This window comes from Lonchura striata, chromosome 18, assembly GCF_050655825.1.
Source record: "Lonchura striata isolate lonStrDom1 chromosome 18, ASM5065582v1, whole genome shotgun sequence".
NCBI classification, from domain to species: Eukaryota; Metazoa; Chordata; class Aves; order Passeriformes; family Estrildidae; genus Lonchura; species Lonchura striata.
Genome location: NC_140720.1, coordinates 13,316,002 through 13,342,409, shown reverse-complemented (window position 1 = coordinate 13,342,409; position 26,408 = coordinate 13,316,002). Strand labels below are relative to the sequence as shown.

The 26,408-nt window shown below is 43.6% G+C and overlaps 2 protein-coding genes across 15 annotated transcripts in view; one reads left to right on the top strand and one right to left on the bottom strand.

The window, feature by feature from the left end:
• The window catches only part of TBCD (tubulin folding cofactor D), a 111,761-nt gene extending 93,513 nt beyond the window's left edge, over positions 1-18,248 (top strand). The window contains exons 32-39 of one of the 2 annotated variants that reach the window (XM_021535835.4): positions 361-499; positions 6,280-6,401; positions 7,287-7,364; positions 12,858-12,947; positions 13,308-13,395; positions 13,971-14,080; positions 16,464-16,548; positions 17,901-18,248. In XM_021535835.4, coding sequence (XP_021391510.2) covers positions 361-499; positions 6,280-6,401; positions 7,287-7,364; positions 12,858-12,947; positions 13,308-13,395; positions 13,971-14,080; positions 16,464-16,548; positions 17,901-17,912 — 724 coding nt within the window. In that variant the 3' untranslated portion in view covers positions 17,913-18,248. Of the gene's footprint in view, positions 1-360; positions 500-6,279; positions 6,402-7,286; positions 7,365-12,857; positions 12,948-13,307; positions 13,396-13,970; positions 14,081-16,463; positions 16,789-17,900 lie in introns of those variants that run through there. The other variant, XM_021535834.3, reaches the window with a different exon arrangement.
• QTGAL (queuosine-tRNA galactosyltransferase) overlaps positions 14,971-26,408 on the bottom strand; it is a 103,745-nt gene continuing 92,307 nt past the window's right edge. For 2 of the 13 annotated variants that reach the window (XM_085556918.1, XM_085556922.1), the window contains 3 exons: positions 22,898-22,966; positions 21,652-21,726; positions 14,971-19,241 (listed from right to left, as the gene is read on the bottom strand). In XM_085556918.1, coding sequence (XP_085413044.1) covers positions 19,161-19,241; positions 21,652-21,726; positions 22,898-22,966 — 225 coding nt within the window. In that variant the 3' untranslated portion in view covers positions 14,971-19,160. Of the gene's footprint in view, positions 20,444-21,651; positions 21,727-22,897; positions 22,967-26,408 lie in introns of all 13 variants that reach the window. The other 11 variants (XR_014949351.1, XR_014949353.1, XR_014949355.1 and 8 more) reach the window with 11 other exon arrangements.

The window sequence follows — 26,408 nt, the reverse complement described above, 5'->3', positions numbered from 1 at the left end:
ACATTCTTCTCTCTCTCAGGATTTTTTCATAGAGGAGCACAGAGGGAAGAAAGAGAAAACAATTTCTATTTCTTCACCTTGTTTTTCCTATGTAGAATGTGTTTGGAGAATTGTTTACCTGGGGTGATGCTTGGTTGGATTCTGGTGAGGATTGTTTGAGCCTGGTGGCCAATCCAACCCACCTGGGGCTGGACTCTCAGAGAGGGTCACGAGTTGTGAGTTTGTAGTTTTAGTACCTCCTTTAAATAGCATATGAATGTATTATAGTATAGTTATAATAAAGAAATCATTCAGCCTTCTGAACTGAGTCAGACATCAGCATTTCTTCCACCTGCATTTACAGCACCCTTGCCTTTGCAGGTGGGAGAAGGAGGTGCTGAACTGGAACGCGGCGTCGGAGGCGTTCCCGCGGATCACGCAGCTCCTGGGCCTGCCAGCCTACCAGTACCACGTCCTGCTGGGGCTCTCCGTGTCCGTGGGGGGCCTGACAGAGACCACGGTGAGAGCACCACTGCTTTCAAACCTTGGCCTGCTGGGCTTTCTTTTCAGGAGTGTCATTGTCGGGTTTTGGCTTTTTCTTTCTGCCTCTGTCAAGGTCAGCGTTGCAGGCGATAGTTCACATTCAGGTTTAGTTCTGCAGTCTTTCACTAACAAGGCACAAAAATGGCTGACTATCTCTTCTTTCAAGGTCTTTTAAGGCTCAACTATCCAATTAAGAAATGACACCTAAATTATTTTCACTTTTAACCCAATAACTAATCACTCAAAGTCCGCAATGCGGACTTTTCTGTCCAATTACAAAATACCACCCAAACCCATGGAGAAGAAGGTGAAGAAGATCAAGGAAGCCTTCTCCAAGGCCTCAGGGCAGAGGCAGTGCTCTCCTGGGAGTCAGTCTGTCAGCACAGAAAGTCTCAAATTCTCAGCATCCAGAGCACCAGCAGCTGAGCATGCAGGGAAGGAGGAGTGAGGGTGCTTTGTTTGCCCTCTCCTGAGCTGAGAGTCCAGCCCCACAAATCCCAGCCCCACAAATCCCTGCCCCACAAATCCCAGCCCCACAAATCCCAGCCCTGTGCTGACTCTCCCAGCTGGGATCAGAAGCAGAGCCCCTCAGCCCAGTGCAAGGTGATTGCTCTTCTCCAATGAGGTGAAAACCAGTTCATTTGTTGTCAGTAGGTATTAACAGTATGCACAGGTTTCTTTTATTAATTATTTTTGATACATTTCCTACTAAAACACCAGTGAGATGTCAGAAGTTCCATTACGAAGAAATACCATTCAAATGTCTGTCTTAATGCTCTGAGCTTTGCAATCCTTATTTCATTCTTCTGGCATGAAGCATCTCTTTATCACTGGCTTTGGCAGTCTGCTATTCTGCCAAATTTTTCCCTGCTTACTTATAAATTTAGTGTATCCTTCTATCTTTATATTACAGCTTTCATTGGTAGTTTCAGAATTCTTTTTTTCAGATGTTTGGCTTATAACATTTTTTAATCTGTTGTAGCCAAAGATGTAAAATACAAGGGGACAATTTTGGGGGTAAGGACATGGTTCAATATGACACCACAGAGGAATATAAGAGCAGTAACAGAATATTTTGGACTCTCAGTTAAGTCTTTAAATCCCAGTGGTCCTGTAACAGGAGGAGGAGGTGGAGGATGTGATTCAGCACCCCAACAGTGGTTAAGAGTGTTTCTAATTAAGATTTCCATCTCAAATTAAGAAAACCAGTAGAAAAGTGCTGGGAAATAAGAGTTTTTGTGGAGGGGGAGCAGCTCCTGCTGGGTCACAGCAAGAGGGAGTTAAAATCACCTGCAGCTTGTCTCCCATGCCTTCCCCTTGTCCATCACAACTTGCCCAAGTGATTTTTTTTTTTTTTTGCCTGGTGCTGTGGGTTCTGCTCTTGGGATCAAGAGATGTCTGTGAGCCTTTGGGCTGCTGGAGCAGAGAATTCAGTGTCTGTGCAGTCTCTTGTATTTAAGCCAATTCTGAGCATTTTAATGTTTCTAAAATGGCAACTAATTATATGGCAAGGGCTATTTTAAAACTTTGAAAACATGTGTGTGTTGGTTTGTGACAGTAATTATCAGATAGACAATGTAACTCTTAACAGATTTCTTTAATAGCAAACATGCACATGAAATTCAGCTTTCAGTCAAGCACAGTTAATTATAGGAGGCTCCATCAAAACCAAAGTTATTTGTCTAAGTAAAAAAAGGAGGAAAGTTTTGGAGAAACAGACATTTTGGCTGCTAGCTAGGGTCAGAGGAAAATTCCTATTCAGTATTTTATTTTTTTTTTAACTCCTAGTTGCATTTAGTTATGAACAGTTCAGTTACATGCAGCTCCCTTCCCTTGTTACCATCTGACAGTGTGTTAAGGAAAACCTGCAGTGTTCTCAAAGTGTGATTGTGAAATGTTAACTTTGCTGTGACCCTCCAGTTTTCTTTAAAGGCTTGTTCTGCCTAAAATATTCTTGAGGACTCTAGAAAGAAAATGAGCTAATTCTCTCCTGAGTCAGCTAGAAAGGAAAGGGAGGGTGCTTACACTTGGGAGTGTATCTGTGTGGTGAATTACTTTTAATATCTAAAATGTGATATAGAAATTAGAATTGATGTGTTTTTACAATGACTGCTATTCAAACTATTCTGTCAAAGCCTGTAACATTCTTTGCTCAATATCCAGAGACTGATTTAAAGCATTAATAGAAAATTTTAAGAACAATCACATTAAATCCATATCAAAGAAGCAGCTTTTTAAAATTGTGTATGGGAGAAAAAGATTCTTGGAATATGTGTTCTTGCTGTAATGTGTGTATTCTTATGACTCTCTTCCCTCTCTCACTTCAGAAATATCTGTGCACATACACATGTGGACATGGAAGTTAGAAAGAAGATTCTTGTCTATGCTGCAAGATAACCTGAGTGCAGATGTCAGTTTGTCTTTTGGTCATCTCAGGGAATTCACAGGAGAAAGGCTCTGTTGTAATTGCGTGGTCAGTGGCAGTTTGGCTGCAGCTAAAATTGCTCTGCAGTGTATTTAGCAAGAGTAGTTCTTTGTTTGGCTTTTTAAAGAGGTTTTCTGGAATGAGCCGTGTGGGGTCTCTGAAGTGTTTTGGTGGCAGTGGGGCTGCTGGAGGAATTGTAGCTGAAGCATTGGAAGTAATCTGGAAAAACAGAAGATGTCATTCCCTGTGGGATTTGGCACTCTGCTCCATCACCATGGTTCAAAGGGCACTTTCTCTGTGTAAAAGAATCTTCTAATTATACATCTGGCCCACAGAAATGCATACTTCTTATGGCTGCATAAAACCCCTCAGTCTGTGGAGATCAGATGTACAATGCTGGTCTTTTTCCAGTGCACAAACCCTGCAGTTGCAGGGGTCAGGATATAATTTTGATATAATTTCATTATTGTTGAACTACATTACATTCAAAATTTTGTTGAAGCACAGGATGCCCTATGATTCCCCTTCCCCCTAAAGAGTGAAAATTGCATTTTAAAATGGTATAGAAATAGTAAGTAAAGCATTTAAAAAAAAAAAAAGGAACAGCATATTCTGAACTCTTAAAATTCCTCCCAGGCAGTACCAGAGCTGTGTTACTGTGCTAGATCTCACAAACAAAAATATTAGGAGATGATATTCTAAAACATCTGGTTACTGGGACAAATTGTATGCAAATCAATGCATATTTGGTGGAAGAAAGAGGCCCAAAATCCTCTTTTTGTGGTTAAGAGTTCTTGAGCAGAATACACCTGAGAATAATTCCAGGCATTCTTTTCTTAGAGAGAAAAATAGTGTGAATGATGATATTCCTGCTTCATGTAAGGTGTCACTGCAGCAAAATACAAACCAGAGCCCATGGATGTGGATCAGGTGTCTTAAATCACTGATGGGTAGCTGAGATTCTGGGTGTAACAGATGCACTATTACAAGCTGGATGCTTCAGCTAATTCTTTTTGACCATATCAGTCCTCAAATCTGGTTTTAGAGGTGCTGCAGCTCTGCTTTGCAAAGCTGACTGGGAGCGGTTTTGTGAAGGTTTGTGTAGAAACCAGCCCAGAGCTGCAGGTGCCTCTCTGCTGGCTGGAGCTGCACGTGTGCCCTGGTTCTGGAGCTTCAATCTTCAGGACTTGAGTTCTGTTGATGCCTCGTGAAGGCTGACCCAGAGCAGAGGCTGGACAGAGCTAAAGAATAAAGCAGGGATTTATTAAAAGGATCTCCTCTATGGATCCACCTTGGGCAGCACAAGAGCCCAGCCAGGGCTGCACCCAAGATGAACCAAAATGGTCCCAAAATGGACACGAGGTCTCTCATTTTATCAGTTCTGCTCCATTTGCACATTGGGTTCATTGTCCAATTCCAGCTTTAGCCCATGAAGTCCCATCCTTCTTGTTTTTCTCTCTTTATTCCACTGCTGTTTCTGCTCTTGGGCCTGAGGTTTGCATCATTTGTCCTTGGTGCCCAGCTGGAGCAGGAATTGTTTTGTCTTCCTGCTCTGTGCACAGAGCTCAGCATCCCCTGATATGAAGCCCAGACCCACAGGCTAAAGGAGCTCAGAATGTGAGAAATAGAAGAGCTAAACCCTGAGGCATTGCTGCCATCAGGGGCAGGGTGCCTTTGAGCTCTGCTCTCTGCACTGAGTCTCTCCTGTCCCTGCAGGATCTGCTCTTGCCTTCAGTGTTGGGGCAGTCACGCCTTGGCAAACCCTGGTTTTGCTGTTTCATAAGAACAAGATCATTCTCAGGCCTCCTCTTAGATTTGTATCCAAAGTTGTCCCAGTTCCAGCCCATTAACCTCCTAATTTCCTTTCCCAGTCCTTGTGGAACCCCAGGGAAAGGTAAATGTCACACGTTTGATGTAGTGTGAATTTGTGTTCTGCATAGATGAGGAAGACATTTGGAAATATTCTTCTCTGCAAATACTCAGGAGCAGTTAAGATTGCAGCTCAGACAATGAGGCTGGGGCAGAAGGAGCTCACCTGAGGAGGAAATAAGGATTTAACCTGTTCATGTCATGTTATTATGCTGGAGTTTCTGCCAGTAGTGGAAAAATGCCCCCTTTTTCAATCTCCCAAGCAGTTACAGGCTGGATTACCCACACCTGTATTTTTGTATTGTTTAATTACTTGTGCTGTCCTCATTCTCCAGTGTTTCTGATATTCTGCTACTCTGCCTTGGTTTGGCACAGCTCTGGAGCACCCCACCTGGAGCTGTGCTTCTTGCCCTTTATTTCATGCACTTTCTTGCCTTTTCAAGTCATTTGAATCTGCAGAGAAAGCACCGAGTCATTCAACTTCCTTAAAAAAAAATGCTGTGAGATCTCTGAGGCAGTTTAAGAGACAAAAGAAATAGGAGAGAAAATGACACCTGCTAAGATTTTTTTTCTGAGATGGGATTTCCTCTGCCTGTTGTTGATCTCTGCTCTTGGAAGGTGTAAAGACAAAATATTTCTTATTTATTTATAATAGTCTTAAATGCACAGATAGTTTTAAAGGGTAGTATATAATAATTAAGCAGGTTTTGAATTTTCAGGAAATCTTTCTTACAATTGCATATCCTGTGAAGATATTTCAGTCAGGACCCAGTTTATACTGGGCAGACTGGGACACACACCAGTGCTGCATTTGGAGTGTGAAAGAACCACACTGGGTTCAGTCCAGTGTAGCTGCCTTGTACAGATTTTACTGAGATTTGCTGTTATTCTGAAACTCAGAATAACTGAATAATTTCTCCAAATTCCTTGACCTTTTAAAATAAATATATCTGCTCCTGCATTGCCCAGGATGTTTCAGTACAGAACAAAGTGTTAAGGTGCAGACTCTGCTGCTTCCCAGGATTGCTGGTTCAGTTCCATCAGCTGTTGAATAAATACTACTTGGTGAAGTGCTGGTGTCCACCTTCACCTTCAGAGTCATAACAGTATTAATATCTGAAGTGAGGCAGGATAGTCATAGTGGTTTAAGGATGCTTTATTTTGAAAGAAAGAAAGAAAACAATGAGCCTTCAATGTGGTCTTTTGTGAAAGAGTGGCCAACTTCAGTTTGCCAAGGAAAAGTTTGCCAACTTAAAAAGGAAAAGAAACTCCAACTTTCCCTGAAAATGGGTTAGTGCAGGTAAATAGCCATGGTCCTGTTGGTGCTGATGTGTCTGTGCTGCTGCTGCAGGGGTGTTCCCAGTGCAGCTGTGCTCAGCTGGGAGGGCAGGGCAGTCCTGCAGCCCCTGTTTGTGTGCCAGTGGCTTTGCCCTGTCCTTCACTGGAGCTTCCTTCTGCTGCAGCTCAGATACTCTGCCCAGAGCCTGTTTGACTACATGAAGAAGATCCAGAGTGACCCCAGTGCTTTGGAGAGTTTTTGTGAGACGCTGCTGAAGGTCTTTGAGGACAACCTGCGGAATGACCGGTAACTGGCTTTTTTCCCTTTAGCCCTTTTTCCCTTTCCATCCCTTTTTTCCCTTCCCTTGTGGAAGTCAGATGTGTGGCACATCCAGTGAATGCCCAAAGCTTATGCATTTGCTTTAATAGAGCTGTTTGGTACAGCAGGACCTGTGGTGAAATATGTAACCAAGGAGTGATGGCAAAATATTTTGCATGTTCAAGTTTTTAAATCATAGAATAGTTTAGGTTGCAGGAGACTCAAAACTCATCCCATTCCAGTCCCCTGTCAAGGGCAGGGACACCTTCCACTGTCCCAGGTTGCTCCAAGCCCCATCCAGCCTGGCCTTGGACACTTCCAGGGATCCAGAGGCAGCCACAGCTTCTCTGGGCATGCTGTGCCAGGGCCTCTCCACCCTCACAGGGAAGAATTTCTTCCCAATATCCCTTCTAAACCTTCTCTTTTTCAGCTTTTCCCCTTGTTCTGTCACTATTGTATTTTTATTTTGTTTCTTGTCTCACTATTGTATTTTTATTTGTTTATTTGAAAACATGGCCATAGTTATTCCAGCTGACATGTGCTGGTTGATTTGGTGCAATAACTTCTGATACAGTCTGTGGAATACATTATTCATATTCTAGAAAACAGACTAATGTTTTCTAATACTGTCAATTGTGTTTTCAGGACCCTGCAGATGTAAAGCAGGGGTGTTGTTAATTAGGTTTTTTCCTTTTGGCTGGGAGGGAATGTCCCCATTCAGCCAACACACACAAGGTACTGAGCAACCCTCCTCTGTGTAATTTACCTTGTGTAGGTATGTAGGAAGTTTTCTTCTTTGCTTCTGATTAAAAATAGCATATATCTGTATGCCAAGAAGTGTATTTACCTTGTTGAATAATTTTCTTTCCCCAGGGTGTCTGTACCTCTGCTGACAATGCTGGACCAGATGCTGGCAAATGGCTGTTTTGATATGTTCACTGAGCAAGAGAAGTGAGTTGCTGGAAGTCTCTTTGGTTTATTTTCCACTGTGCAAACAGGGCTCTTCAATCTTGCCCTGGTGCTGCTCTGGGGGGTGAACAGGGCTCCAAGTGTGAGTCTGTATTGCAATTCTTTCATTTTCCTCAAGTGGGACAAACAGCCTTGAAAGGCTGAATTGACAGAATTTGAAAATTTTGAAAAAATTCTGGCCGAATTGACAAAATCCTTGACTCTCTTGTCTGTGTAGAAGTTTGTTACTTGTTCCTTGTTTGACAGCCAGGACATTAATTAAATGCAATTTGCATGTTTCACCTGGCATTCTTGGACCAGTATCAGATCCATTCTTTCCTTTTCCAGCTTCCTAAATCCCTGCTGCTTGGAGCAGATTCCTTGCTGTACTGGGAGCCTTGAGCACTGTGCTGCAGAACCCTCTGTGCCCATGAGTTATGGCTCCCCCAGTCCCACTGCTTTGGTTAATGTGAATATCTCCAAAAATGTTAATTAACATTCTAATAATAATAAAAAAGGGATGTCCCAGCTCCTCCACCCTGAGCTCAGTCTTGTGGAAAGTGTTCAGTTTAAGAACAGATGAGTGAGTGAGATATTCCAATGTGAAATCATGGGGTTTTGCAGATGTTTCAGAAAAGAATTATTTGAATTTCAGTCATATTAATATATATTCCACAAGCTCTCCCAGGCAGCATCTTAGCACATCTGCAGGTATTTACAGGATTGTGCAATGTAAATCCTGCAAGCACAGATACTGGATTGGGAACTTGTTGATTCAAGAACTGTTCACAGCAGATAAATCTGAAAAGCCTTCATCATTCTGAAAGTTTTGATTGAGCCCACTCTTGTCTTGAAGTGTGGTTTTAGATAGTATTTCTGAAATTGCACTTGGCAGTCCCAGTTTGAATGAGAATTTAAAGTGAGTCAAAGACACATGGAGTGAATATTACTTGTTCAGTTTGATAATTGTGCCAGTGATCTGAGGCTTCCACACAGGCTCCAGTCATCCCTGCTGGGGAAGGTGAGAGATTATGGGAGGAAATTCCAGTCCAAGTCTTGTCTCCCAGGTCACTGAACAGAAACCAAGTGGTAGCAGCAATGCCTTTGCTGTGTGAGTGACTCAGACTCAACCCTGTGGTGCCATTGTGGTGCTTTCTGTAAAAGACCTGAAATAAAATCCAGGGCTATTATGGGGGAAAGATTTTGAAGCTGATCCAGATGTATTTGTCTCCAGTTTGATAATGAAACAAAAAAACCAGAATAGTGAAGCAGCCAAGTGAATCATGCTGATGTCAAGGGAGTGAAATGCTGGCCTGGAGTGCAGAACTTGTTGCCATACAGAGCCCAGGAAGGGCAGAGCACTGGGGAGGTGGAAGAAAGTCAAAAGATGGAGAGTTTAGTTCCTGCTTGTGTCAGATTTGGGAATGTAGGTGTCTCCTGGTGCAGAGCTGGCCATGGGTGAGTTCCTGTGGTACTTCACAGGGAGCCAGGTGAATCCCAGGGTTCTGCCATTCTGTGTGTGGATCAACACATGATGGATGAGCCCAAAATTCCCTTTGATGTAATTTTTGCATTTTGTTACTCTGCTAAGTCCTTTGGGTGTATTAGGGATGGATCCACTGATCCTGCTCCAAGGCCTGCCTGCCTGCCCCTGCTGTTGGATGTCACCTGCTCCTTTTTGAACAGAAAAGTCTCTGACTTTGGGTCTGGTCTCTGGAATGGAACCATTTACTCCCTTTCCAGAGCTGCCTCCATAAAAATGTGTAAGAACATCACAAAGTGGATGGGAAAATGGAGACACTGTTTGGTGTCTCCAACATGTGCCTGCAGTGTCAAGTTATTTTATGTAGAGCGTTCCTGAAACACAAGTTGAGATACAAGCATGTATCTCATGTATTTTTCCTTGGCACGTTCAGCTTCCATTTCATTTCCTTCCCTCATTATTTTTTTACCATGTTGGGCTGAATGGAGTTTTAACAAGGGAATTGGCATGTAGGATTATACCTAAACCAGCCACCAAACAGGCAACTGTTGCACTGTAAAAAAGTGTTTGCAAGTGCACTTTGAAGTTTGAAATGTACTCTCCCACACATTTGTTTTCTAATAAAACATCCACAGTCCAGAATGGGTAATATCCAACAGTGCTTCATTTTGCCAGGATTAGGAGCAGGATCAGCTGGACCCTCGTGGGTGCTCCAGTTAAAACCAGTTGCCACAGGGTGTCACTCCTGCCTTGCACAGGTGGAACCCACCAGGCATTTTCCTGCCTTTTCACACCCTGCAGCTTGTACAGTTTAGAATATAAAGCTCAACATTTCTGGTGTGGTTCTGCAGCTGAATCTCAGTGTTGGGGAAGCTCTGTGTGGTTGGTGTGTGATCTCTGTGCAAAAGGACAAGTGAGCCCTGGTGTTCCTGCTCCTCTCTCGTGGTTTGGATGCTCATGCTCAAGAGAGTGGATTTACCCTGTGTGGAACTGGCCAGCAAGGATGGGGAGTGTGGGGTCAATGCCTGTCCTGTGGGACTGGAAATGAATCAGCTTCAGGGTCATCAAAAGGCTTTCAGAACAGGCTCCTCTGTTGTGCTTGGCTTAGGGGAAAGAACAGCTGCCAGGCATATTCCAGGCTGCCATTTCCTACCTGTCCTGAGGTGACACAAACCTGCTCACCCAGCACCAGAGCCTCCCCCTCCCTCATGCTGCCAGGAGTGGTTTGTGTCACTACCCCATGAGTGGCACTGGAGAGCTGCTCTGGGTGGAAAGGGCCCTTCTCCCACTCAGCTTGAGGGGTTCCCTCAGTCCCACAAGTTGTGCCAAAATAGGAAGGGAGGGAAGTGGATTTCTCCTGGCAGCAGGGCGGGGGGGTGCTGGGCTGAAGTGTTGGGGATGCTGCAGCATCACTGACTGCTGCTCCCACCAGCCAGGCCAGCAGAGCCCTCAGCTGTGTGCCCACCCAGCCCAAACCCTGCTGATTCCATCCCTGGGCAGTTTGTGGAGCTGCTCCTGTGGCAGTGCAGGGAGTTTGTGGGCTGGGGGCTGCTGGAGGAGCGGGCACGCCTCGGAGCTGAGCTCTCAGAAATGCACACTGGGACCTCACCAGGGGCTGCCCTGAAAGCACAGAGGTGCCTGGCTGCTGGGGGGACCCCTGAGGACAGGGAGGACACAGGAGGGTGAACCAGGGCCGCTGGCACAGCTGGCATTGCAGTGCCACTGGTCACAGCTGCAGTGGGTGAGGCATCCCCAGTGCTGCTGGGCTGCCCAGAGCCCTGGGGATTGCTGGCTCCTCAGAAGTGGGGTAAGGTAGAAATAATTCTCAGGGCCGTGGAAACAGAACAGCCTTGGAATGGCAGTTCAGGATCTGGTGTTCTCTGGGGTAGTAAGTGGCATTTCTCTCTTACATGTATGTAGTTTCCACATTCAACAGAAGCACCCATGTGTTCGGGGTTTTTTTCTGGTGATCTTGCAGTGCTTTAGGGCAGTCTGTGTCCTCATTGATCTCCAGCTGATAATTTCCATGTATCCATGCTCCTGTGGATTGTTTTTAAAGCAGTTTTACTGCTCTGGCATGAGCAGCTGTGCAGCAGAGAGCTGGCAGGGGCTGGTGGCAGTGGCACTGCTGAGACCCAGCTCCCCTGGAGTTGGGACACCAGCACCTCTGGCAGTGCCACGTGTCCCCAGGTCACAGAACGCAGAGAGAACTCTCTTTCCCCAGTGCTGATGCTGTTCCTGCTGGCACGGTGCCCACACAGGAGAAGGAATTTTCTCAATTTCCTTTACAGAGGCCAAGATATTTGAGTCACTTGAGATCACACACAGGTTAAGTTTGGTTATTGCAAATGTAGAATTGGCAACCAACAGAAAGGAAAGTGCATCTGTTTTAAACACAAAATGCTGCTCATGAGGTTCCATGTTTTAAATTTGTTCCAGATGCTCTTGTTCCAATTGGTCTCTTTGTTGCTCCCCTTCTCAGTGATGTCCCTGTTGTTCAACCACTTTAAATCTCACCTAATTCACTGTATTCTGTGCTGAGAGCCAGGCATGCACTGCAGAGATTGTATTTAGATGTCTACTCAGGGTCTTTGTGTAATTGGGGTGGGAGGAGGAGAAATTCCACCAAGGTAAGACAAAATATACCTCAGCATTCAGAGAGCTCTTCCCTCACCAATCCAGACAAATCCATGCCTGTAGACACACAGACTCATTCATGCAGATGTTGTTCCCACCATTTGTAGAATTCTTTACCTCAGTTTACCATGGTTGGTTGTTCAGATTTTTTTTTTTTAGCAGGTCACTATTTGCCAGTATGTGGCAGGATTTTGTTACAAATTTTTTAAGTCATTAAAAATCACTAACTCTTGTCTGGAAAACTCTACAGAACAAGGCACGTTACCTTAAGAAAACATCTTGGCATTGCTATAAACACCTTATTTTAAATGTTCTGCCCTTCAACAGATGACAGTACCCAGCTTTCTTCAGTAGTTTCTATCCACAGCTCTGAATTGTGTAAATAAAAGTTACTATTTTTGCTTTCTGCTTTCCATACACATTGCAGTGAGGTTTCCAAAATACGCAGCCTAGAAGTTACTGTGCTCACTAGGCAAATATGAAATAGTTTCTTTTGCATCTATGGCACTTCAGCCTCGAGTGTGGCAAGTAAAAGATTAAATAATTTGAACTGAAATAAAAGCATTAGTCCCTCTTTCCTTCTCTTTAAGAGATCCTTGGAATAACTAACAGTACTCGTGTTTGTACGAGTGTCTGGGAAAGAGCTGTGAGAATCACGTTTCCCAGACTGTGTGGAAAAAGAAAAGAATTTGCTAAATATATTTAAAGATGGCTTCATGGCCTGTACACGTAATAGAACTGTGAGCCCTGTGTTTAATTACGTTGTCTGGAATCACTGAAGGAATTTGGGCTGTGAAATGGTGGAGTAGTTAAAAACATTCATCCTCTTTTATGTGAGGTTTGGTTGGAGACCTTAGGGAATGACCATGATGATACACAAAGCTATTTGGCTATAGGATAGTGTTATTTGGTTATAGGATAATATCATTTAATAGGATACATTAAATTATAGGATATATAAATTATATTATAGGATAATATAATTTATAATATAATAGCCAACTGTTATTTGGCTATAGGATAATGTAATTCCTGACACAGTATTTCTGATCATTCCACACTGCCTAAACCCAAATCACGACAAGCCAGTTATCCTGCATGGACTGAACCTGTTAAAAAAGGAGTTCACTCCTCAGCACACAGAGAATAGCAATGTAAATAATTAATAATAATTTCTTTCCTCTCTTGTTAAAAAACAAAAGGCCCAGGAACGTGGTGTGGCCAAACTCTCCTGAGCTGCTGGGGGGAAGCACAAACCACCCTGCAGTGTGTCTTGCCTTGCCTTGGAATGTTAGTTTGGCATCCTGACAATAATGAAATGTCTTTAAAATTCTGCTGAAACCTACTGCTCATCTTGTTTTCTTTCCCATTTTCAGCCATCCCTTCCCAGTGAAGCTGTTCACCCTCTGTAAAGAAGAGATCAAAAGGTCCAAGGACATCCGGAAGCTTCGCTCCAGCATAGGAGTGTGAGTTCATGGAATCAATCTTTTCTCCCAGAAAGTGGAGAGTGTTTAACTTGCCAGATGCAACAGTTAGTCCTGCTTCTTGTGGGATTTAAATAAAGGTGATTGAAGGTTGTGAGAGTCTCATAGTTCTGAATGGTTGAAGTGAAACACGTGATAAAGATGAACAAGGTTTAAATTTTTATAGCCCTAAAGATATTTAAAGGGAATAATTTTCTTTGTAGAGAAAGAAGATAAAAGGGAATAATTTGCTTTTTCTTTTTCCCTCCCTGCCTTTTTCCCAATGACCATCTTCATCCCAGTTCTCAGAATTTACTTATGCAGTTATAACACAAGATCTGTTTTTTTTCTGATATTTTCTAGATTTTGTGGCCTGATTCAATTTCAAGGAGACATGAGAGAGAAAGTTTTCTTCCAGTTGTTTCTCCTCCTTTGCCATCCCTTCCCTATAGTAAGTCCTGAAGACTGCACATTATCAGCTCTATTCTTTACAAGACTTGGGTTGGAGGTGGTGGAGTTTGGGGGGAGGTGGTGGAGTCCCCATCCCTGGGTGTGTTTAAACCAGCCTGGATGTGGCACTGGGTGCCAGGGTTGAGGTGTTGGGGCTGGGTTGGACTCGATGATCTTGAAGATCTCTTCCAACCCAGGGATTCTGTGAGACTTTACTGCAGTTGCAACTTCCTCATGAGAGGAAGAGGAGCAGCAGAGGAGGGGCAGACACTGATCTCTGCTCTGTGGTGAGCAGTGACAGGACTTGGGGAATGGCCTGAAGTTGTGTCAGGGAAAGTTTGGGTTTGATTTGAGGAAAAGATTCCTCCCTCAGAGGGTGGTGGGGCTCCCCAGGAAATGGGCAAGCTTTGGACACCGCTGTTAGGGATGCACAGGGTGTGACTCCTGGTCCTGTGCAGGGCCAGGAGCTGGTCTGGGTGGTGCCAGGAGCTGGTCTGGGTGGTCCCTGTGGTCCCTGGCCCCTCAGCAGCCCCCGTGGCTCTGGCCTGGCTGCTCGCTGCCCCTGCCCTCCCGCAGATCCGGAAGACGACGGCCAGCCAGGTGTACGAGATGCTGCTGACCTACAGCGACCTGCTGGACCCTGCCATCATGGACCAGGCCATGGCCATCCTCAGTGACACCAACTGGTGCGTGCAGTGCTGCCCCAAAACAACCCCTGTGCCCTGGAGTGACCAAAATTTGGTGTCTGTGAAAGCTGGGGAGGGGGGGAAGCTGTAAGAAGTGATAGCTTAGGTCCAGCTCTTTGTTGCTGCCACAACAGCAGTGCTGCAAGGAATTCCTCTGGTCTAAAGAGCTCTCCAGGATGCTGGCCCACTGGAAGGGGATGTATAAAATCACCATTAGATAAAGTAAAATAGCCATATTTTTCTAACAACATAAAAAGGGAGGAAATCTTGGAAGTTTTCCATGAAGCAGAGACTGGGCTGTGCAAACAGTCAAACTTCAACTGCACAGACAGTTTCTTGGCATTTATGAGCACTGGCAGGATTTGGGGAAAGGAAGGATCTCTGCAAGCTGGAAAACAACAGAATTAGCAGAACAGCTCAAATCTCCCATGAAATGTAATTACTCAACATGCTACAAGCCTTGTATTCAAGCAAAGATTTGGAATTGGAGCAGTTTAGATGTTTCCCAGGCATAGGATGGCATGAATTAAACAGCCCCTTCATAGAATATAATTCTTTTTTTTTTTTTTTTTTTAAATCTACTTTTACCTTCTGGCAGGGGAAGAGGGTCCTGTTTTTCATGAGCATGATCCAGTGACTTTTAGAGCAAAGGAATCATTCCATGAGCACCTTTGCAGTGGCAGGAGCAGGGAACCAGTATTTTGGTACTGAATTTTCCCCTTTCTACAAATTCTAGCATTGGGCATTATTACTTGGGCAGGTTTGAGAAAATACAGAATTTTAAGATAATAATTAGTTTATTAGTTTTGCTGCCTTGTTAAATAGTTTTCCTTGGTCACAGACCTGGGCCATGGGGCTGCTGCAAATAGCAGTCACAGAGAACAGACAAATATAGAAAAATATATAATTTATTCAGTCATTATATTAAATAGCTTTTTGTCTTCATTGACATTTCATAGAAATACATTTATCCCAGACAAGCTCAAAGAACAAATACACCTTAAGGCTGACAGATGCAGATTGCATGTTACATAGTTTGACTTTTATGTCGTTTCCAGTTTATTTCTGTGCTTGAGCTTAAAGAACTTTATATTTGTGAAAAGAAACTGAGTTTATCATTAGGAGGGCTGGCTGCTGCTCTTTTTCTGAATTTTCTGGTGCAAAACTGGAAGAAGAGTCTCAGGTTTGAAGGAGTGGCTGCCAGCAGTTCTGCCTGCGGTTCCAATTCCTCGTTTAACTGCACGTGGAAGTTCAGGATTGTGTTGGGTGTGACTCAGAGCTGCATTAGGAAACCTGCATTTCAGAGCAGGCTTGCTCAGGAATTGCATAAGGAATTTGTTAGCTGACACTGCAGGATGAGCTGAGTGCTGTCACCAAGGGATGGTTCCAGGGCCAACACTCACGGTGGAACAGGAAAAGCAGTGGCAGTTCAGCTCTTCTCATAAACAACTGGGCTCCTAAATCAAAGCAAAACACTTCCCTAGGAAAACACTCCAGAAAAATGAATATTCTGTTTTCACCCTGTCATTTATAGGGTGTGCCTGGCTTATTCTGGCTTGGAGCAAGCCCTGAGTGCCCTGCACTATGGTCATTGCTCTGAGATTAAAGACTAAGAGCTCATTTACTCAAAACTTAATTGTTTTATCTTGGTAGATTTGAGCTGTTTACAGAAAAAGAGATTTGAAGTTGTTGCTGAGTGTCACAGTGAGCTGCTTGTTTTCCTCAAGCTCTCCCAGTGTTAAAATAAGCAGTCTAAATTCTGAATTACCCTAAGTATTAGCAGCAGGAAGCCAAATGAGAATTTGAAGGAATATGGTAATTACTGGGATGCACATATTTTCCTTGTTGGGACTCCAGACATTTTATCAAAGAATTGTGTCATGCAGAGTTTAAACAAATTACCCTATAAATAATACACTTTGTTTAGCCACAGGGAAGTTTCCAGTAGTAAATAAGACAAATTGTCCAAGGTGTGAAAAAGAAAGGTTGAAGTTATTTCTGACTCACCTTTTTTTGCTTTTTCTTCATAGAGGGGATAGGAGAGTCTTCTCCAAATCCACTGACTTTAGAGAATAAATTAAATGAACTTCTAATCAAAAGGGATGTGCAAATAACTTTTTTAATATAAACTCTATAAAAGAATAGTCTTGGACATTTTATTAGCCACTGGTTCCCTGTGGCAGATCTGATGTGTATTTGTGGTTTATCTGACTTGGGGTGGTACAAAAATGGTCCATTAATCTTCAAATGTGACACGGCAAAACAACTCCTGCCATTTGAAACGTGCATGGAAAGACACACCCATTGATAGAGGGGTGATGGGGATCACTGAGGGTTTTATGGGTGTGTGGGAATTCACTGGAAACAACCTCTGCTCTCCCAGGGAAGCTGAGCTGCCCGTGGTGAGGGAGAGACGAAATTGCCTCTGCGACCTGATGAAAGTGCCCAGGCCCCAGCTGGTGCCCAAGGTGAGGTGGGAATGTGCTCCAGGGGCTGCTTTTTTCATGGGGGATGTTCCCAGGCAGCTGCAGAACACGTGGGATGGCTGGAGCTGCTGCCTGAGGCCCTTGCAGCCCCATTCCAGAGAGCATTCCAGGCTGGCAGCGCCACATTCCAGACACAGATGTGCAGCCACTGCTCCTCTGCCCTTCCTGGGCAAGGGGAAAAGACAGGAACTTCTCAATTTCAACAGCAAGATGATGACATGAGGTGGTGTGCAGACCACAGCATTGCAGCCCTGCCTCTGTGGATGAATAGATACAAAACCATGTATATGTATAAATTTATATATAATCTATATTTTTAGATAGTTTGGACATGCCCACCCAACTCAGCAGTTCAGAAGCAGAGAACTTTCTGCTTTGGTAGGGGTTCTAGAAGAGAATTTTAGTAGTGTAAAGAATATGTGTCACTGTGTATATATATAAATATTTATCTTTCTTTAAAGACTCATCCTTAAGACACTGTGAATACCCTTCAAAGACCTCCTGCTGCCTCATAGCAGTGTCTTCACTTATTTTCAGTTTTTACCATCTGCTTTCAGTAGAATTTTAAGAAACCTCAGCTCACATTTTTATAGTTCTCAGAAACAAGAGTCTGAACCTCCTGCCCAGACAAGTTGTTTTTAGAACAAAAAAAAAGAGTGTTGCTTTTAAAAGTTTTCTAATCAAGTAATAGAAAGGTTATGCTCAAAATAAGAGATCTTGCAAGAAAAACTCTCTAATCTCAAAAAACTCCTTTATTTTAATCCTTAATTATTGAAGGCTGAGAGAAAACTGATACTTTAGGAGAGAACTGTCTCTAGGATAAACAAAATAATAAAAAATGTTCAAATACACACCCAGGTATCTCTGATGGAGCTGGTACAGGTGGGATCTGGATTTTTTGTGCTCAGTTTGGAACTTTACCTCTTGCTCCCCTGAACATAAGCAGAGTCAGTGTGACTTTGAGCACAGAGGTGAGCCTGCAGCTCAGGGTGCCACCGAGGAGGAAAGGCTGTCCCAGCTGTCCCCATGTCCCCAGTGCTGCTCCCAGCAGTGGGAGAAACCAGAGAGGAGGCCAAGCATGGCAGGATAAAAAGGAGAATGAAGTTGGCTTCAGCTGAAATCAATACTTTCTACTCCTTTTAAATTTTATACAAATAAAACTTGCTGGAGTGCAATTCAAACCATGGTATTAAAATGAGTAAATATTACAACTTTGTATTTTCTTTTCTGTTCAGGTCAGTTAATTACAGGGCTGGGGCAGTGCCAGGACAGCAGTGCCACAGGACAGTGCTGCCTGCTGCATGTGACCTGTCCTTTTCTTTTTTCCCTGGCAGAGTTCAGCATGAGGAGGAGCAGCCCCTGGCTGCTGGGCTGTCCTGGAGCTCGTGGTTCCTGAGCTGTGGCATCCTGACACGCTGGATCTCAGCAGAGCTGAGCACTGCACTGCTGGGCAGGAGAGGCAGAGCCTGTCTGAAATGTGGCACACACGTGGCACACACGTGCCACAGGAAGACAAGCAAAATTCCTTGTTTTCAGTTTTTAATGTAGCTGTCTGGCAGGTTCTTGTCATGCTCTGTCACACTGAACTGCCTGGTTTGGTGTCAGGGGTTTGTATTTCCCTGACTGAACAGAGCCTGTGCTTGTACACACACCAAGAATTAAACCTGACCTGCTGCACTGGTCTCTTCATGATTTATTTTTCAGAGGTGAGAATGGCAACAATCAGTGATACTGAAATGATCCCCAAGCACCACGTGTCCCTGTAGAAAAATCTGTCTTTCCTATGTCATGGTCAAACAAAAACATCCAGGTTGCACTTCAGCTGATGGCAAAGCCTCTCTTAACAGCTCTTTATGTAACTAATTCAGACCAATTGTTTTTGTGGTAAACTCGGTTTTGAAGAAGGTGAGTCAGTTCTTCCAGCAGCTGCCAGGCATCCAGCTCATTTCTTACCCCCTACAAAATGAAATCACTCTGAAATTGATCTTTAGTGAGATCAACGTGATGGGGAGGTCAAATGCACAGGCCACATCATATTGTAATTACACTGTTACTTTATGGCTGTAATTAAATCCCACTATCCCAACACTTGAACAGTGGCTGTGTGTGTATATAGACACATCTCAAGGAAGGAAAACTTCAGGCAGAGAAGCTAAAACCAAGCCAGTTTCTCTGTGAAGTAAATGCTGCAAACTGCAGCCAACCTGGCTGGCTCAGACTTTGGTTTTGAAGGAAGTAACTATAAATGAGATTATTCAATACTTCTTAAGGATTCCTGCAAGCTGGACTAGCAGCTGGAATTAGTGGAGCTCAGGGTTCTTCACTGACTGTTGATCACAATTTACCAGTCAAACTGAGTGATGTGCAACAGTAAAACTAATGATACACACAGTAAAAAAACCAGTAATGTGCACAGTAAAAAGTAATGCAGACAGCACTGCCCTGGTGTAACTATGACCTCCCTTACAAAGGGGTTACTCAGCCCAAAGGTTAAATTAACAAAGCACAAATGGCTAGAAAGTTCTAAACCCCTGAAGGATTTGGTCTTGCTGCACTCAGACACACAGAGAGCAGCAGCACTGCCTCACCTTGGCTTAGTTAAAGTGGTAATAATCCATCCCTTCCTTCAGGTTCAGCATGCCCAGGTTTGTTTCAAAGGCTCCACCTGTCAAGTCCTGCGAAGGAAGAAGAAGAAAATGAGATCAAACTCATTTCAGGCTGTAACAGGTTTGGTTACTGATTCTTTAGGCCACAGAAGAAAGTCCCATTTGCAGAACTAAACAAATAAACCAAGGAAAGCTCAGGTAAGTTTCTAAAAATTCAGGGTATGTTGAAAAGTTAAAGTGTTGGGGGATATCAGACAACTCCTGGCTCTGCTGTGCTGCTCTGGAGCACACAAGGGCTGCTCTGGTGTTTGCCAGCTCAGACATTGGCAGAAGATGGACCAAGGTTGGACAAAACAAGAGCTTTGGGTGGATTCTGAGCACTGATTATGTTGTCTGATAAAACAAGCCCTTCATCAAGCAGATTTAAAGGTGCAGAGTTAAAGGTGTTTCCTTTTGAGCCCCAGTCAAGTTGTCAGGACAGGAACTGGCTACATTTGGTCCTTGAGCAGGCTCAGTGATGTCATTAAGAAAACAGGGCAACTTCAGCATTCCTGAGCACTTCCTGGCATCCCTAATTACTGATCTTAAGGAATGTCACAAAAAAAAAAAAGAAAAAACCCAAAAAACCCCACCAAAACCCAAAAATTAATGTTTGTATGGTTGGCCCAGAACACCAAGAGTGAAGTTTCAACTGTGAATGTTTAGGATAGAAAGTTACAGAAATGGAATCCCACTGAAACTGGAATTGAAGGAGGTGGAAAAAAATAACCTGCTTTATAGAGGGGTTAAAAAAATACATAAGAGACCACATGCTAAATTAAGTGGGAGAGTTAAAGACAAATCTTTCATTCCCAGAGCACAGGAAAAACCAAGCAGGGCTGTACAATAAGAGATTTAACCACAGATTTTCTGAAAACTTTAAACAATCAAACTACTTTAATTGCTGTGACAGAAAAATGAAAATCCCTTTCATTTCCAGCCGTTGGAATCCAAGCCAAGCCAGGGCACAAAGCAGCATTTCTAAGCATTTTGTTTTTACCTCCAAGCAAGAGCAAACAGCACAAACCCTTGGGTGAAGTGGCCCTGACCAGCTAAAGCCACACTTTCATTCTCTTCAGCAAAAACTCACACACAGAGCAGAATTGCAGCTCCAGCTGTCTCTGAAGCCATTGCAAAATGCAAACTGAGCAAAGATCAGAGGATGCCTGCTTCTTCCAGGAGGATTTGCTCTGGTACCAAAGCCATGCCAGTGCTCACAAGGGAGGAACTGCCTGAAAAAATAAATGAGCCAATGCTGCTCCAAGTACATGGCCAAGAGAGTCACTTCTTGTAAACAACCCACTTAATAAACACATCTAATCTCCAAAATCACCCTCTTAGAGCTGCAAAGGAACATGCAGGTTTTGTCTGTATCAAAAGGAGAAATAATCCCCTACCATGAAGAGCACCATAAAAGCCAATAAAGCCCCTTAAAGCACACGTCCTTCTTCAGAAAATGGTGATGAACTTACGTTGGTAAAGAATAAGCAAGCAGAAAATGCTCAGTGGCCATGAGGGGAAAAACAGACTGAAATCCCAGCTGAAGTCAGAGACCAGAGTTTGCAGACAAGATGTTGTATAATAGTCTCATTGTAAGGGCTTCACAGATTAAATGTGCTTTAGAACAGGTTGCACAGATGTTTTGTCTGGGGACTTCCACCCGCTGTTCTATGCAGTATGAAAAATTAAATTAGTTGTAATAGTACTTGCTGATCCAAGAGTTTATCAACCAACAGTACAGGATAATGCCCCGAGGCACTCTCAGTCTGGCTTCACAACCCAGAGCTGATCATGAGGCTGGGAGTGCCAAGTTAAAAGCAGGCTGCACCAGAGGAGAGCAGCTCCAGCTGATCCATCCCTGAAGAGATCCAGCACAGCCTTAGAATGTCACTGTTGTGTGGAGCTGCAGGCTTTACTTGCTGTCAGAGGGTTTTTATTGTTTTTTACCACTGCAATGTATTTGCTAGTTTAAAGCTTCTGTGTTATAACAGCAGAAGAATTGCTGGTTATCATCTTCTAATTACATTATCAGGGCAATTAAACCAGTTGAAATAAGTTACCACAGTCAGATAGAGAAGATGCTTCAGAACTGGCAGGGCCAAACAAAATGGCTTTTAAGGTCTGATTTAAAAACAAAGCCTTTGCCATACATGGGGCTGCAAAATACCTGGCCCAAGGGAGGCTGAGTGCATGTGCTCATTGGGGTATATTTGGTAATGGGCAAAGAAGAACAGATCCAGCTCCTTCACAGAAGCTGTCCCTTTTCTTATTCTTAATTTTACCCAACAGTGCTGATTTAAATCCCAAAACACCCTGTGCACAATCAGTTTGATAAAAAAGCCATTCAGCTGTAGAGTAAAATCCACTTAGAGTAAATAGAAGCTCATTTTCCTGAGGAGCAAATGCTGCTCCTGCAGGGGAAGCCAAAGGTGGAACTCACCAGCTTCACGCAGATCACGAAGGGCGGAGTTGCATCCCTGAAGTGACACACAGGAATTTTTGGTTTTGGTCTCTCCTGCAGGAGAAGGGGTACAGAAGCACTCGGGTTACTTGCTAGCTTGGTTTTAGGAGTTGCTAAACTCTAAAAGGGGAAAAAAATTGTTGAGCCATGATGCTGAAGAGACCTTGCTCATTCTCTGCCTGTGTGTCAGTGCCTGTCACATCTCAGTGCAGCTGTGTGAAGTTACACCAAATTTGAGTTTGGAGCTTTCTGCTGCTGAGAGGAGCAGGTCTCACTGCTCCACTGCTTCCTCCTCACCTCCAAGTTCTGCTTCCAGCCCTTCCCCAAACAATTCCCTCTTTGATCTGATGGCAAGGTATGCAGCTTCAACAGCTTATCCCATAACAAACTATGTTCCTTCTTTTTTTGGTTGATTTTTTGCCATTTTAGTGAGCTGCATTGGTTCCTGTGCCTCAAACAGCATCAGAACAGGCACCAGAGCAGAGACAGAGCAGGATTTTCCCTCCTGCTGGGAGCTGTTAGAGGGACTTCAGCACAGATCCAAGCCGCAGGGTTTTCACATTTGCAGTACCACCTTCTTTACAGCTGATCTGAGAAAATGGGTTTGTTTTAGGAAGACCAATGCCCAGGATCTGTGTCAATCATACTGACAGCATCCCTGAGCTGCTGGGCAGTGATATTCCAGGCTGAAGTGCTGATCCCAGTTGCTTTCATGCAGCTCAAAGCAGTCAGTGCTTTCCCAGTATGGAATTGTACAGCTGCTCCAGGCTGAGCCCAAGCTGCACCTGAGGAGGGGCCCTCCTGTCCCTCCTTCCCTCAGTCCCATTCCCATCAGATACAAGGATTTCAGGGCAATTTGATTCACAAGGAAATTTATTGGAAAACTTATCATTTTGAGTGTTCCTTCTCATTCTCCACCATAAACCAAATTCTACTCCCGTTTAGAAGACACACCTGTCAGTGAAGACTGTTTTACCCCATCATCAGGATCCTTTCAGAATAAGTATTTTTGTCTTTCTAAACTGACTTCACTGAGTGTGAAGCTGACAGTCCTGGCTCTAGTTTACATTCCAGTGTCCATTCCCAGCCCTCCAATCTTCTGTCACGGCCTCTTTACCAAAATGACCTGCTACACAGCATACAAGATCAGTAACAAATTCCTTCATCACATTCCCCAGGACACTTCTAGATCACAATAAAGAATGCAAGAGTGCTCATAACTCACCTCAGATTCCTCATAAGTGTAGAATCCTTTTGTTATTTTCTTTTCATCGACATCACAAAATGCAATTACCTGGAAAACAGAAGCAGAATGTTTCAATAGCAGCATTTCACCTGTAATGTATCTGTGAGCAGAACTGGAGCCATGGGGATGGACACAGCAGCACCCTGGGCCTCCTTTGGAGCTTAAACCCTGATTAAATCCTTTCTGGGCGTATCTCAAGGAGCAGAGAAAATTCTGCAGTTGTCTATGAGCACATTCTGATCTAAGTCACTGCACAAGGGAACACCACCAAACCCATCCTCAGGGAGTAAACTCAACCCAGAGACTAATTTCCTCATTTTGGCACTTCCACTAAAACCCAAGATGAGATGTTATAAAAACCTCTCTCTTCCTTTCCACCCCAAGCATGGGATGTACCCCCAGACACCTTGGGACCATGATGCTGCTTTGGGTGTCTGCAATACCAGCCTCAATTGCAGGGCACAGCACACCAAATTTGGGAATTCCTATGGTTATGGGCTAGAATTTCAACTGAAAAGTTCAGCAGATCTGATGTTTAAACACAAATAATTACTACTTCATTTTGCTTGTTCTTACTAGAGTTATGAAAGCATTATTTGCAGCCCTAGGTGCCAGATATTTCAGATGTGTTTTTATTTGCATTCCTCATAAATATGCAGTCAGAATAAATGCCTGCCATCTAAAATACACAGTGGCCTTATTTTTGAGCCACTAGGTTGCCAGGAACATTTTGGAAGACTTTTTAAAATAAACATGGCTATGTTTTCCTCTGACTTCCGTTGGTTCTATTCATATTATCCACACGGAGCTCTTATGCTGAAGCAGAACAGTTGAGATAGTTAAGGATGTCAGAAATCAATTACTCTGCTGAAAGCTGGATAGCAGCTTTCGTATCTTTTTAATTGCTGCATTAAAAATTGATTAACAACACTTACTGCTGAGAAAATCTGAAAAGCCAAACAGCTGTTTATTAATTTATTAAGTTAGAGAAGGCTGAAAGGGCTGGCTGGCTTTCCTGGTCTCAAATCTCTCTCACACATTTTCTTCCTGTGATTAAGATGGTTTTCTTTTACCTAAAGTGACCTCATTCTGTTTGTGTAGAGGGTTTTTCTAATACTATAATATCACTTCCTTCATTAAACATCAGTGGCAAGAGAATACAAACAGAAGTATCACAGGACTGCAAATAAGGCTGCAAAGCAGCAGTGTCCAAAGCAATGAGGGAAATGAGGGGATAAACTGGAGGGGGTGGGCAGGGACAGTCCTTGGAACCCCTTAGAGGGACAGTGAGACCTGGGGAAGAGGCTGCTTCCCAAACAGGCACCAAAGGAAGAACAGAACATTAAGGAAACAGAATTTCCACTCTGGGGCTGTGTGAGTGAGGAGTCACATCAGGGGCACACCCAGGATTTGCTCTGATGCAGGGATTGCACGAAGGACATGAACCCTGTGTGAGCACTGCAATGGAAACAGAAAGGAAGGAGGGATTCGGGAAGGTCCTGGAGGTTGTGCAAGGTGTTTGTGGCTGGTGCAGCTGGGTTAGAGCCACACACACGAGCAGCTCCTTCACAGATTGATCCACTTTACATCCCTGGTCCTAATTCCATGCCCACTGCAATGCTTTGGGGTAGCGGGAAAATCAGGGGGTGTGGATGTGTACATACACACAGATATATAAATATGTGTGTACATGAAGGGAACCAGTAGAAATCACTGTGGGAAGAGAAGTTCCCAGACTTTATTCTCTTCATTCTCTGCTAACCACCTTTAAAATTCTCCAATATTTAGCAAATTTCAGTTCTACTTGTGTTTCACTGTCCTGGAAGCTGTGATCATAATAAACAATATTTAGCAAGATATGCCTTCAGTGTCAACCCAACAGAGTTTTAGGAACAAAGTCCAATACACTGACTTACTGTCCAATAAATGAAGCTATTTTTGGAGCTGCTTATACATAATAAAAAACCAAAATAAACCACCAAAACTTATGACACAAGGTGAAGTGAAATTCTATTTGCACTTCTCTGTCAGTAACTGAGAACTGAGCTGCAAGATCTGTGCTGGAAAGTCTCACTGTTCACCCTCAGTGTGTTATAACCCAGTTATCAGACACCCCTGACTGGTGCCTGGAATTCTCAGCCTGAATTTCTTCCTAATATCCAATCTCAATTCCTCCTTGTCCTATCACTACATCCCCTTGTAAACAGCCTTTCTCTAAAGACACTTTTTGTATCACTAAATTCCCATTAATTCCAACCCTCCCTCTCACCCTGGGCCATCACCCCAATTTCTGGGTGTAGAAAACTCTGCCCTTTTCCACAGTGACTCCCCAGCCCCCAGAACACCCCCACACAAACCCCTCTGAGAAAAAAAGAACACAGGTGAGTCTGTGACAGATTTCCCCTGGAAGATGGAAAGAGCTCAAACCCTTTTTGTTATCACTGAGGTATTTTCCTGTATAATTCTCAATGGGCTCAGGCAGCTCAGACCTGGTATTTACAGAAGTACAAAACAGGTCAGACTTGAATGGGTGACTTTTCTGCAGCCTGCACACCATGTGGGTGGCCAAAATGTAAGGCAACTATTTTTCTGACACACACGATTTATTTTCCAATTAAAGCAAAGCTATGTTTGGAGTCTAAATACAGGACTTAGGCAGAGTTGTTTATCCTATAAGGAGAAGTCAGGCCATCGGGCTTATGGGAGTTATTTACTTTATACACTATCAGGATAAACCCAGAGACACCTATTTATTTTCCTGCATAAATGGGCCTCTTTCTTGTAGCTTTTATGAAGAACATCTATCCACACATGAACTCCTGTCTCCCCATGAAGAAACCTTGATTTATAAAGCCATAAAGGCATCTCAATTTGCTTTTTTTTTTTAGCAAAATTACTCTTTGGCATTACCTCTGGCAGTATGATATCACTGAGTCCTCAGATCACACTTTAGTATTACTAAAATATATGAATTATTACATGTTTTTGTTTTGAACATCACTTGTATAAAAAACTGCACAATTATAAAAATTCCAAAGGAAAGAACACTGCTAATTCTCTCAGCACAAAACTGGAGGAGACAGCTGGGTATCTGCTAGAGGCAAGCTAAGGAACTACTGTAAGTCATTTTTATAAATATGGATTACAACTTCCATTAACAGTGGTGTAAGGGGAAAAGGAGAAATGGACTTCTCCCTTCTAAGAGAAAGTTTACATAGCTTGAAAGATAAGAGATGAACTCAGAAACAATCTCTGCTAGGAGAAGACACGTTTGAGGAAGATAAAAGCCCTTCTGTGGCTGGCTCTTCCTAACAAACACAGGGGCTCTGCAGGGCCAGGCTGGGCTATCAGACCTCCCTGGGGAAAAGGAGATTAATGGGATTAATGGGCAGCAGATCCTCCAGTGACTGAAGGACCAGCAAGGACAGAAGGATGCTTGGGGGGCAGCTGGGACTACCTGCCTGTGTGAGCCCTGCTGTGATTGCACAAT